At 41.1% G+C, this 13,021-nt stretch overlaps 2 protein-coding genes across 4 annotated transcripts; both read left to right on the forward strand.

Moving 5' to 3' along the window:
* Nucleotides 1-2,759: 2,759 nt before the first annotated feature.
* LOC118117921 (regulator of G-protein signaling 21) lies at nucleotides 2,760-5,935 on the forward strand. 2 transcript variants are annotated; one of them, XM_035170593.2, is made up of 5 exons: nucleotides 2,760-3,133; nucleotides 3,211-3,295; nucleotides 3,391-3,452; nucleotides 3,540-3,706; nucleotides 4,226-5,935. In XM_035170593.2, exons 1-5 carry the CDS (start codon nucleotides 3,088-3,090, stop codon nucleotides 4,448-4,450), a joined length of 585 nt encoding a protein of 194 aa, XP_035026484.1. In that variant the 5' UTR covers nucleotides 2,760-3,087; the 3' UTR covers nucleotides 4,451-5,935. The 2 variants fall into 2 exon arrangements, with proteins under 2 accessions (XP_035026484.1, XP_035026483.1); XM_035170592.2 differs by having other exon boundaries at nucleotides 2,764-3,133; nucleotides 3,224-3,295; nucleotides 4,226-5,933.
* Nucleotides 5,936-6,262: 327 nt separating this feature from the next.
* ro60 (Ro60, Y RNA binding protein) lies at nucleotides 6,263-12,869 on the forward strand. Of its 2 annotated transcripts, none has more exons than XM_035171322.2 (9): nucleotides 6,263-6,395; nucleotides 7,694-8,300; nucleotides 8,638-8,858; nucleotides 9,217-9,363; nucleotides 9,475-9,612; nucleotides 9,721-9,837; nucleotides 10,039-10,155; nucleotides 10,346-10,492; nucleotides 10,902-12,869. In XM_035171322.2, exons 2-9 carry the CDS (start codon nucleotides 7,712-7,714, stop codon nucleotides 11,052-11,054), a joined length of 1,629 nt encoding a protein of 542 aa, XP_035027213.1. In that variant the 5' UTR covers nucleotides 6,263-6,395; nucleotides 7,694-7,711; the 3' UTR covers nucleotides 11,055-12,869. The 2 variants fall into 2 exon arrangements, with proteins under 2 accessions (XP_035027213.1, XP_047198053.1); XM_047342097.1 differs by lacking the exon at nucleotides 6,263-6,395 and adding an exon at nucleotides 6,404-6,578.
* The last annotated feature ends 152 nt before the right edge of the window (nucleotides 12,870-13,021 follow it).

Below are 13,021 nucleotides of genomic sequence, written 5' to 3' on the forward strand. Positions count from 1 at the left end.
CTCTAACTATGTGGGGGTTTCTTCTTCAGATGCAGTTGAGGTGTTAAACTGACATGGATGGATCACTGCCTGACAAGTCATCATTTCCTTATTTGCACTGTTCTGTTCCTTAGTAACAAGATGGTCCTGTGATATGCCAGTCATATGACCATGAGATGCTTTTTAAAAAAACTGAATAGCTGAGGACACAGTATGAGAGGATGTTCATGTTATCAAGCATTTAATCAGTCAATCCTCAATCAAATTATATATATGACATCTGAACATCTCTGACATTAAACTTTGAGGGTATCTACTCTCTATATAGGACTCAACCATTGAGAGTAAAATTCAGATTTGACAGCTGCCATGTGTGTTATGGGACACAGGTCAGGGAGGGGTCAGGAGGCAGGAGGCAGGAGGCAGGAGGCAGGAGGCAGGAGGTCACTGGATTACTCTGTGATGTTGTTTGACCAGTTCAACAAAGGAAGCTTTGTTTCAGGTCTGTGTCAGACCCAGGTGAAAAGTGTTTTATCAAGGAAATTGTCCATCAGATAAAAGTCTATTTTAATCAAACATGAGGTTAAAAAAATGCTGGTGTTGTCACCAGTTGGATCACAATTCATCTTAAACCATTTAAAGACATCAGGTCTGTTTGTATTACAACATTTATTTAGAGGAACAAATAAAAGGGGAAATTACATCACAGAGAGTTGGATACAGAACAGTTGTATAAAGACTGGGCAATGCAAACACCTCTGTAAAGCACATACATATATATATATAGGCACAGTGTTACTTCAAGCTAAATGCTAGCATCAACATGCTACCCATACACTGTACATAAAGATGGACGACATGACTGTTCCCCAAAAGTGAAGACAATGTATCTCAATCTCCACCTGGTGGTTGGTTGTAGTATAAGTCATAAGCCATTCCTCCTACATGTTAGTGGACTAAATAGTCGAAGTACACGTCAAATACATTTTTCTTGATGATGGTTTCTGTAATTCACTGTAGTTAAAATCAGACTGGTGTGTGTTCCAGTGCTACTTTGGTAAGTTTGGTTTTAATTAGTTATTTGATCCTATAAAATGACATTATCATCATGATTGGCAGCATTTGTATCCACAATATCTTGGCTTCATTTCTGAATAGTGGGAGGAAGTGGAGATGCAACGTCTATATTTCCAGTCTATGATATGGATATGTTCACAGTGACAGAGACACCAAAGTTGATAGCAGGTATAATGTTTACCATGATGTACCCCATCACAGCTTAACATGTTACCATGCAAACATTTGTTAATAACAGCTACGTACAGCTGAGGCCGATGTCTTACTTTTGCAGGTGTTTGGTCATAAACCAAATGATTGGACAAGATAGTGACGCAAGTTAAAAAGTCAATGGGTCACCAATGTTTGTTAATGTCTGTACAAAATTATACAATAATCCAAACAATAGTTTTTGAGGCATTCACTCAAAAACGCATGACAATATTTTGTTGGCACTCTTTTGTGATCACGAAAGTCATTAGCATTCATGCTCCTGGCACCATGAACGTTTCATGGCAATCCATCCCGCAGCTGTTGAGATATTTTAGTCTGGTGAACCAATACTGACCTAGAGCCACGCCGTCAACATGGCTGGAATTATTATATTGTCATATTAAAATGTTATCTTTAAAGTGAAAGCAGGACAGACTGCATGCAGAAAATGCCATTGTGTTGAGCCTGTTAACTGTTTGTGAACAGGTTTTGAAAAACATTAACATTTTTCCACGCTTGGTAAATGGGTTGATCCTGACAGTTGACTCAGTGTCTCGTAAGTTCAATCAGGAAGACTTTCCGCCATTCAATCAATCTCAATTCTCTCACTCTATGCTAATTCATCAGCTGATGGTGAACGTTTCTAAATGGCCGATCAGATTCTGCCACAGTCTCTTCCAGCCAATCTTGCGGCTGCTGTCCAACTTTGAATCCCTCCTCCTCTCTTCTGCAGTCAGCCGTCATTCAGTGACGCGCGTAACCTGCCTCCAGCCTAATCTCCTCCGGTCTTCAGCAGAATCATCATCACCTTATCTGGATCCCCAACCACAACCAGTGTCTAGATGCCGGGGGATTTCTGTCCTACGTTCTACTTCATGTGTCCCCAAAGATGCTTACATTGAAGTTGAATATCCATAATTTACCTTCTCTCTCTCCCCTGTCAATTACAGATGGGAACTTTAAACCACAGACCTGCAGAAATACCAGTGTAAATGCATGTTGACTTTCTAGAGCTCATATTAAAATGTCTCACATTTGACTATATTGCAACTTCTGATCTTTCGCAGGCATTAAAAACACCGTTTCAAATACACAACCACACTTATTTCAATTATACTAACAAATTATAACATCAATTCTATAAAGAGGCATTTAACTTTTTCTTCCACTTTAAAATGCTGTTCATTTCATGTGATCTAACATTTTGAAATCCACAGCATTGTAAAGAAAGTAAAAGTAAAAAATAGCCGAATAAAAAGTCCCACCAATGACGATGGAGAGGAGGTAATCCAGACTGTGAAAGAAAGATGGAGTAACAGCAAAGAAAAAGCAAAACTGCTCAAAGAAACTCATGACCACTTGACCTGTGTCTAAGAATAGCGCAGACTTGAATGTGAGCGAAGTGACGTAGGGAGTGGATGACTTTCAACAGCCTATGGAATGCTTTTAACTGTGGATAATTTGATGGGGGCTGGTTGTGACACACAGCAATGTGTTGTTCTATTATTAAACATTCAGGAAGAGCACAAGGTTTGAGGCACTTTGAGTATTCATGTGGCTCCTTGTAATTGCAGTATTTAACAATCAGTCTGCATGTCAGCAGAGGTTAGAGAGAGCAAGACACCAGGGGAGGGAAGGGTGCCCTGAAATCTCAGATTCCATCTGGCACTGACCCTCATTGGTGTGGAGAGATGTTCAGGATCATGTGGTGAGACTGTCGGATTTCAAATCTGACTGAAATCTAAGGATCGTTCCTCTGTGGATTCTGTGGCATCATGCACAGTGAGACATCAATTTATGATTCGCACAGGAGAGAGGGTAATTCAAATCTAACCATGAATGAGCTCTCTACGACTTCTCTGGACCCCCGGGATACAAAGAGAATGTAAGTACAGTATGTTTGACATGTAATGCTGTTTGTATTAATATTCAAATTAGTGTTGAACATTTGAATTCTCATAGTTTTCTTCTCTAGACATAACGCATGGAAATCAAAAGTGCAGAAATATTTCCTCAGGAGTCCATTATCATGGAGGAAAATCAACAGGTGGGTTTAAATTTGATTGTACTGCATATTCATATTGTATTGTTAAATATTTTTTGTGAAGATATCCCAAAACTTAACTCTTCTTCCATCTACAGACAGGAAACATATGAAGTAAGCCATATGGAAGAATCACTCGAGACACTACTTTCACAGAAATGTAATATTCATCTGCTTTCAAGCAACACAACACTAATGCGATGGTTGGTTTTCCTTACGATGACGTTATGTTTTTCTTGTGTCACAGTTGGACGAACAGCATTCCGGGACTTTCTGAAGTCCGAGTTCTGTGAGGAAAACCTGGACTTCTGGCTCGCGTGTCAAGAGTTCAAAACCTGTGACAGTCCAGACGAGCTGACGAGGAGGGCAGCCAGGATTTATGAAGAGTTCATCAGCGACGAGTCCCCCAGACAGGTGAACATAAGAACATGTGTGCAGCGATATGTGCTCAAACCGAAATATAAGCTTGGCATAAGGAAAATTGTCCCTTTTTTGCACATGAGTATTCAATGCATTTTAATGTGTGAGAGCAAGAACAAGGATGTGTTTTGAGAAAAATGCAGCCCAGCATTATGCATTTATTCTACATTAACCACAGCAGCCAGTTACTCTGCGGATGTGGTAATGATACAGGTGTGCATATTGCAACACCGTGCAATATGCATCACAAATCAAATTAAACCAAACCAGTCCATATATATATATATATATATATATATATATATATATATGAGCCTTTCGTAAGTTGCTTTACAATGTGGTTAAAATACAATAAAGCAACACAATGAGCGGTAAAATTATAGGTGAGATAAACCGAATAAAATGAAGCAGGTAGCAGGAATGTTAAATAAAAAAGGTAGGTCTTAAGTTTCCTTTAGTGTCTGAATTGTAAGTCCAGTCATTTTATCCGTGTGTTCTTTTATATCTTGACAGGTAAACATAGACTTCTACACACGAGAGATCATCAGCCAGAATCTCCAGCAACCAAGTCCATCGTGTTTTGTCGTGGCACAGAAGAAGATCTACGGCCTGATGGAGAATGGCTCCTTCCCCCGCTTCATCCAGTCGGAGTCTGATACAGATGCAAACAGAGAGGCCAGACACAGAGCAGACACTTCCCCTTCCCTCAAAATGCTCCCTCGACAACATAATGTATGAAAGGACTGAAAACTCTGTGTCTGTGAAATGAACATGACTGCAGGAAGGTTGTGTATTTTGTGAGTTTGCAATATTTATAAAAGTATTAGAAGATCTGGACACGTATGCATCAGTAGGTGCTGCAGGGCTTTGGACTTTATTTTGTTTTAAATTCATGAGAGTTGCTCAACTCTCTGAACAAGTCAGCTGACCGGATGACAGCGTCCACGTGTGTCATGAAAAATGCATGATGTAATATTACAGTCTGTGTGCTACTGCCACCCAGTGGTTCCATACAAACACAGTAAGGCTGGATGAAAGGAGCCTTTGTCTCAATTGTCAACAGCTGTGTATTGTATTGTGCATTTTCACAAAATCCCACAAATGAACACAATATATTTTCTATTTCAAATTGGGATTCACATATATGTTTCAGACAAAAGCATTCAATTTCAGTCCCTTTGAAATCACATTTCTAAATCATCTCCAGGAAATCTGTTCTTTTTTTCTGGCAATTTTTTCACAAAAAACCTTTGTGTGGATGGATTCGTTCTGTGTTCGGTTAAAAAGAAATGTCTTGTTGTAAAGAGAATAAGAAGACGGTCAAATTGGTGATTCTGTTGCAATGCACTGTTCAGACATCTTTATCTTTCCTACTGTGACAAGCTAAATTGTTCTCCGTGGAAAAGGCCTGTCGGTCAGGCTCCATCAAAACCATTATTATACTAGGACTTTACAGGAGGGCTATGTGAGTCATCAGCCCTCCACAGAGAGAAGAGTGGCATGAATAGTCTTCATGCAATGTAAGCATAGGGTCAGCACTTAACGTCATCATCTTCTTCTCTGAGCCTCTGCTCATGCTCTGTAGCCGGCCGGAGGCATTTTGGATTTGATTATAGAAAATAGAGGTTGAAAACAAAGAGGCAGTATCAGGAATCAGAATCTGTATGAAAGCGTACAAATAATGTGTCCACGCATGCAACACAGAGGAATGGGAATTTTAAGAAGGAACAAAAACATAGCTGTGATAAATAATGAATGAGTAATTAATAGTGAAATAATGAAAATCTTTTTGCAAAATATGTCTTTTAACGTCCGGTGAGATGAAGCTTGTTCTTTTACTGATGATTGTTACATACTCTATTCTATTACTGACAATAACTACACCGTCAATTAGTCATTGCTGCTCCCTTCGTTTCTATCACACATTTTCTTACGTACAAATAATTTAAACATTGACACACTTTTCCATTATGTTACAAACTGTTTCTTCTTATCAATGCTGTGAATGCTGCTATTTTGCTGATGTTCTCAGTTACACGTGGCACTTCTGTCCTTCCTGGGAGAGGGATCCCTCACACGTGGCTCTCTCTGAGGTTTCTTTTTATTGACCCCTGTCAATAGGTTTTGCTCGTTTTTTCCCTACTATAGTTGAGGGTTAAAGGGCAGAGGATGTTGCACCTTGTTAAGCCCTATGAGACAAATTGTTGATTTGTGAATATGGGCTGTACAAATCAAATTTAATTGATTGATTGTTGATCTTTTCGTCAGTTTTTTTTTTTTTAATGCTTATAATGCACCACAGCAAATTACTTGTATGTGTAAACCTGCTTGGCAATAAAAACAGATTGTGATTCTGCACAACTTTGTAACTCTAGTTTGGAAAGATACTATAGAAATAAGGTTTATTATTATTATTATTATTATTATTATTATTATTATTATTGTTATTATTATTAAAAGGGGGTTTATTAAAAAATCAAACACATAAATTGTCAATTGGTACTCGGTGAGACTTCAGCGGTGGAGAGGATGCTGAGGCAGAACTCTGTATCCCAGCATCCTTTGCAGCATCGCACCGGCTCACTGACGGTCTGACAGGAGGCCTCCTCTCTCTCTCTCTCTCTCTCCCCCTCTGGTGCTTTTAGCCTCATCACAAACTTGAGCAGTGTGCGCGTACATCGTGGTAAGTTCCCGTATTTACATCCTCTTGTAGCCGGGCTTAGTGTTTGGAGGAACGCCGCTGGGTCGGAGCAGCAAAAACCCACAAAGTGCGGCTCGTGTCATCGGATGTGAGGAGCCCAGCTGCCCATCCCCACGCGAGCGGAGCCCAGCTGCCCTGGTGCCCGGCGAGTCGCTCAGATGGAGGGTTTGGATCATCTGCGTGGCTAACAGTAGCATGCAGCTGCAGCTAACAAACAAACACAATGAGCAGACTGGGTTATTGCCCACTGCACAACCTGCTCTGCAACAATTTAACATGCACACAACACCATCGGGCTAATGTTGACAAACTTCGCGCTGACCAGACCGGCCTGACTAAGTTAGCCACCTGAGCCAACTTGAGCCCTACAGGCTAGTTGGCAGCTGAGGTGTTTAGCTGTATCTAACCTTAGCGTTATGAATGGTTAGGTTTATGGTGTGTAAACAGCTCGGTGTGGCTGGTGGCGGTCTTCTGTGTATCACCATGACCGGTAATCGGCTTTAAACTATTTCCGTCGGTGCTCAGAGGCGGTGAGTAAGTAGCTGGTGGAGTCAGCTTTGTTTGGTTGTCAGCTGTTCACTGGAACTCAAACTAATGTCTCCCTGGTAACGTTATGTTTTCCTGCTGCTTACTCCTTCCTCACAGCAGCAACATGGATCAGGTTTATAATCTGAACTGTGGTTGATAGTCCACTGATTAGTTTTCATCCGATTTATTAGTGTCTTACGTGTGATGAAGTAGCAAAGTGTCCCTTTACCAACTGTCAATCATTATTGTCCAGTGAGTGTTTGTTCTCTGTATGTGAGAACGCGAATGTCTGAAATAGAAACTCCAGACTTTCTCTGGAGTTTCTCCTGCCAGCCCCCCTTGTAAAATATCTGGATAATGTCCAAGTGAAAGCAAGTGAGAACCTAGTGGGAGATTCTCCAGAGGACTCACCTCCAGCGAGTGGGCGTGTTGGTGATGTTTGTAAAATGAACACAAAACTGAACATGACAAAAAGAATAGAAGTATCTCAGGATGAAAAAGTGATGCCGTGTATGTTGGACAAACGGTCGACGCTGGTCGATTTGCTGTAAACAAAAACACATAATCTCTGCAGCGAAATGTATATGTTACGTCCTGCCTCACCAGATTTCTATGTTGTGGACGTGTCTGTCCAGAGAATCTCCTGCTGCGTTTTTTCATGTGTGACAGGCAAGATCCAGGGAGGAGCTCTGGAACCAATTGTGTGGACATTCTCTGGAGTTCATGTCTGAAAACAGCTTTTCTTTTTTCAGGCCTCGTCCAGTTTCACCATGGAGCCATCGGAAAGTACTGCAGCAGCCTCATCGAGCAACCACAACCAGAACTCGACAGGTGGCGGTGGCTGTCCGTGGGAGATCAGCGATAAGGTCAAACTGTGCCGATTCCTCTGCTATGCCTCGGAAGGAGATGTATACACGGCCAGGGAGGAGGGTCGTGTCAGCATGGAGAGCACTGAAACCCTCCTCTCCCTGCTGGAGCAGGGCCGGGGTGCTGAGGTGGTGGAGGAGATCAAGAGGTTCGCTCAGGATGGCCGAGCTGTCAGACTCGACCCCTCCTTCTTTGCCTTGGCCTTGTGCTCCCAGTATTCCGAGCTGAAGACGAGGCAGGCAGCGTTTAAAGCTGTAAAGGAAGTTTGTCGGAACCCTGCCCACCTGTTTTCTTTCATTCAGTATAAGAAGGAACTGAAAGAGGGCATGAAGTGTGGGATTTGGGGACGCGCCCTGAGGAAAGCAGTGTCCGACTGGTATAACGAGCAGGATGCCATGAGTCTGGCTGCGGCTGTGACCAAGTGTAAACAGAGAGAGGGATGGACGCACCAGGATCTGCTTCGGCTCTCTCACACCAAACCAGCTAATGAAGGTTTGTTTACACAGGCCCAACGTTACTCTTCATGTTAACAGGGGACTGGCTAAAATATCTTCCACCTCACATTGCTACATCCCTGCTTTGCATCAAATAACTTATGAAGGTCCTCACTCATTTTTGGGAAAGATAGATGAATTAATACATTTTTTGGGAGGGATATACGATCAATAGCAACATAAGCAGCAAACTGCAAATTAGAAAAGCAGTTAGTAAAATATCAGTTGTTGGTATGTGTGAGCTTTAATCGAGGTCAGACAGTCATTATTTGACTGAAGCGTTGAAAAGTTTAATTAATTTAATAATTAATTAATCACACCGTTTGTGTTTCCAGCAATTACTTTGATCAGCAAATATGTAACGAAAGGATGGAAAGAGGTCCAGGCTGCGTACGCAGACAAAGAGAACCCAGAGGAGGTCGTCAAAGTGCTTTCATATCTTGAAGTGGTGGAGAAGGTCAAGCACAGTTGTGATGAAACAGAGGTCATCAATTTGATAGAGGAACACAAACTGGAGAGGGAGCAGCTCCTGACAGACCACCTGAAGTCCAAACAGGTGATAGAGTGTGTAGGCGTGTGTGTGTGTGTGTGTTTTTTTTATAGGTGTGTGCGATTAAGAATGACTTTATAGACGAATGATGGTTTTTTCCACACATCAAGCACTAAAGCTGCAAAACAGCATTGCATTTTCAGGGTATCAGCAATTTGTAAACAGTTTTTGTCTGTACAACCGAACAGTGTGAGGTTTTGACTCTATTTTAAACATTTCCCTGCAGACATTTTAAAGATGTTATGAATATTGGGAGGGGCACGTGAGCTGCCCAAATCAATTCTAGATATGGGAATGACTGATTGGAAGTGTATCATCTGTAATGAATCTTCTCTAAAAAAATATGTGGTTACGTTTTCTTTAGGTATGGAGGGCTCTGTTGAAGGAAATGCCTCTCCAGTCAGTGCTAAGGATCTTGGGTAAGATGACATCAAACACAATTCTTGAACCAGGAGGCTCAGAAACACAAGCTGTGTGTGACAGAATCCAGAATGAAGCGGCACTAAAGAAGGTAGGAGCGTTAGATATTTTTCATTCATTTGTCGCTGTATTTAAAAAATAAAAAATAAAAAAATACAGGAGACAGTGCTTGAGTTTTTGATTTCCATCTTGAAATTGCCAGGCAAACATCCACCCTTTCAGTATACTCTTGGCTTCAGAGAACTACAAAAGAGGCCAAGGCTACCAGGGTAAAACCAAATGGACACCAGACAGCAGCATCCTCAAAGCTATGGACGCTGCCTTTTACACAAGTTTTGTGGTCGGTTCTTTCATTCTCACAGCTTCTCGTGAATATCGGATGAAAATAGCAATCAGTAGCATTAGATAGCACAAGTGATCTCGCGCACTGTTTCCATTCTGCCCCCAGAATGTGGAGCCTGTGGGGAAACGCTTCGTAGTGGCAGTAGATGTGAGCACGTCACTGAGCAGCATTGTCCCGGGAACGTCGATCAGCACTGCTGTCGCCGCTGCTGCAATTACCATGGTAAGAAAGTGCTGAAGCTAGATAGCTATAGTTGTTGCAGTTTGAACAGCTGCGTCTGTTAGCAGGGCTCAGACAGCCCCATCTATGGAGGAAGCCCGGGTGGAGGAATCGGTCTGTTGACACACACTGCGGATTCCTGCAATATCTGTCCGAATGTGAGACGGATGTCATGATCTTCTTTTGACGTTTGTGTCTGGGCAGATTTTTGCAAGGACAGAGGTGGAGACACAAGTGCTGGCCTACTCTGAAGGAGCTGTGGTTCCATGCACTGTGTCTGCTGACATGACTCTGGCACAAGCAACAGTTGAACTGGTGAAGGTGAGACATGTCACAGCATCAGAGAGTTAGAAATTACTGAAGGAATTAGAACATTATCTGAACCATTATAATTTACAAGTCCTTTAATAAATGATCGGCCCAGGTTAGGCAGGTTCGGTGTCGTGTTCACATTGACTTCACTGAACATATTTTACTCCTCGAACTCTGACCTTTCCACCGTGTGCTCCAGATCCCAGGTGGAAGCACAGACTGCACTCTTCCTGTCACGTGGGCCACAGAGAACGGAAAATCTGTCGATGTATTTGTCATTCTGACCAACAACCCACTGTGGGCGTTTGCTGCCAGCCCAGTGGAGTCTCTACAAAAGCACAGAGAAGTACGTTAATTAATTTGCATCTTTTTAATTGACCTATATGCTCTTGTTTTAGAAAATAACGGCCAGGAAAGAAATCATCTGCAATTTCTGCAGACTTAATCAGACAAATGGGATGAGGTTCTATTTCACATTTATGTTAAAGCTTATCCCTGACTTTTAATTTCTTCAATGGCATTGGCAGTTGACCAGTACACAGTTATTCATGTAATGTTAGATAGATGTTTGTTTTTAATATGAACACAGTTTATTTTCTTGAATTATTCACATGCACATCCATCTTACCCAGTGCTTTTTTTCTCTATGACAATCAGAATTAAGGGTCAATTTTCAAGTAAATGTGAACTTACATACTCAAGCGTTTACTCAAAACAATACCAAAAAATGTTTTGTATGTGCATTTTCTCAACAGAAATCAGGAACTAATTCCAAGTTGGTGATGTGCGGGCTGACTTCTATTGGACACGCCCTCGCAAACACGGATGACAGGGGTTTCGTAAGCGTCTGTGGCTTTGACCTTGGAGCTTTGAGCGTCATTCGTAACGTAGCCCAGGATCTGATCTGATGAAGACTTTGTTTTGGAATCGTGGTCAGAGTTTAAAGAGAAGGCACAGAGTGGACCAGTGTGGCATACTCAGCATGTACAGTGCCCTTAAGCAGCACTAATCCAAAAGGTGTTGACATTTACAATTCCAATTCCTCTTTTTCTATTATGTCACTTACAAATTAACTGACAAAGTGTCCAGCGGGCTGGAAAACACTCTGGAAATGTTATGTGAATTTATTTTTTCATAAATTTAAAAAAGAAAAGGATGGGAATAGGACATGATAACCCTAACCCAATCATGCTGAGTTAAGGTGCCAACAGCACTCTGTGTGACAGGCTGTGCAGTGGTGGTTCTTAGTGAGACACTAACCCATTCAATTAAAAATTCCACTAATTTATAGCAAGATGTTTGTAGATTAAATAAGAGGGAATGTCTAAGAGTCAGGATGTTAGTGAAAGTGCAAGCAACGGTTTATTTTAAGGTGTTTTACTGTAGTTTTCTGGTTTGTATCGATGGTATGATTCTTACAGAATTGATGTGATCGTAGAGGAGTGTTACATTTGAAAACCTGTTACTCTGTTGCATGTAGCACAATTATACAATATTAACAGATATAAATTAATTAAAACAACAAAGCCCCAAAAGTAAGCAGAATACTGGAATTCTCGTTGGGAATTCTGTTCAAATATTTCATATTTTTGATCAGAAGATTTTTAGCAGTAAAATTTTAATAAAATAAAAACGTGTAGAATCCCGTTTCTGCAACTCTTGCGTTTAGTTCAGTTAAATTTTATGTTATTTTATCAATATTTTTTCCCCCTAAACCAGTTTTGGTTTCAAAACTGAGTTTTGTGTTCTGCTCTTGTTGAATTCGTTTTATAAAAATAATACCCTTGGTGCTCTTGAATGTCATGATTCATTTTTGGGGGATTATTCTGGTTGTTGTTTTCCCCTGTGAATCAATGATGCCAATGTTTGGGACTGTAAGTCGAAATACTGTAAGTTGGAGGAATGGACTTGTTCTCATATTTTAGTCGGAGTCCTACGCACCACAATTGGGATTTTCCTGTATTATTATGTCCACGCAGGTCAATTCATAGCTATTTAACAACTGTTTACTGAGACTGAAACTACTATCACAGTATTGATATTGATTGATGCATGAATCTTCATTATGCAAAAATTGAATGTAACAGTAGAGATTTAAAGTACCACGCTTTATATTTCTCCAGACACACAATGTACACACTACTTACAGGGTTGTAGTGTTAGGGGCCAAGTCATTGTGGTGAAATCAAAGCAAATGACTGCGGTGGTGCTTGTTGTTTTAGTCAGCAGTAATTGCTGTAGATACTGACAGCAGTCACTAAACATGTCACTTATTTACTCTCGTGTCATTCACACTTTATGAAGAACAAACCCCTGACCATGTTACTGTGAAGGATTTTCCTCCACACATGCTGATAACTGTCATTTTCAATGTTAAGACAATGTCCACTGTATTTTTGACCAAAGCTGAAGTGTGTGTGTGTGTGTGTGTGTGTGTGTGTGTGTGTGTGTGTGTGTGTGTGTGTGTGTGTGTGTGTGTGTGTGTGTGTGTGTGTGTGTGTGTGTGTGTGTGTGTGTGTGTGTGTGTGTGTGTGTGTGTGTGTGTGTTTTATCATTATTAAAACAACATTTGTAGCTGAATGTCTGGCACAAGAGATAGATGATAAGAAGTTTGGAAGTTCACAAGTGTTTCACCACCGTTGTTGGTTCTATCCATTCTGGTCAACATATAAGTATTTGACTGTAGTAACATTGCAAACCCCTAATAAACACTTTGCTGCTCATCAAATTGTGTTTTATTTGCTTTAAATGTTACAAATAACTGCCTGAATTCCTGGGAAAACACACAACTTTATTCTTGGTTCATCCCTTCCTCTGACCAAAGTGTCCATCCAGGGGACATGTCCTTGAGCACGGCACCAGGGCTGTCACAGTT

The sequence above is a fragment of the Hippoglossus stenolepis genome, chromosome 11 (assembly GCF_022539355.2).
Source record: "Hippoglossus stenolepis isolate QCI-W04-F060 chromosome 11, HSTE1.2, whole genome shotgun sequence".
In the NCBI taxonomy this organism is placed as follows: domain Eukaryota; kingdom Metazoa; phylum Chordata; class Actinopteri; order Pleuronectiformes; family Pleuronectidae; genus Hippoglossus; species Hippoglossus stenolepis.

Excerpts from the sequence above, each read along its gene's own strand:
- LOC118117921 (XM_035170592.2), top strand. The coding sequence starts at position 3,024 with ATGCACAGTGAGACATCAATTTATGATTCGCACAGGAGAGAGGGTAAT. Across the intron at positions 3,134-3,223 it reads CCCCGGGATACAAAGAGAAT|ACATAACGCATGGAAATCAA; the intron begins GTAAGTACAGTA and ends TTTCTTCTCTAG. Across the intron at positions 3,296-3,390 it reads TCATGGAGGAAAATCAACAG|ACAGGAAACATATGAAGTAA; the intron begins GTGGGTTTAAAT and ends TTCCATCTACAG.
- ro60 (XM_035171322.2), top strand. The coding sequence starts at position 7,712 with ATGGAGCCATCGGAAAGTACTGCAGCAGCCTCATCGAGCAACCACAAC. Across the intron at positions 9,613-9,720 it reads CCTTTTACACAAGTTTTGTG|AATGTGGAGCCTGTGGGGAA; the intron begins GTCGGTTCTTTC and ends TTCTGCCCCCAG. Across the intron at positions 10,156-10,345 it reads CAACAGTTGAACTGGTGAAG|ATCCCAGGTGGAAGCACAGA; the intron begins GTGAGACATGTC and ends CGTGTGCTCCAG.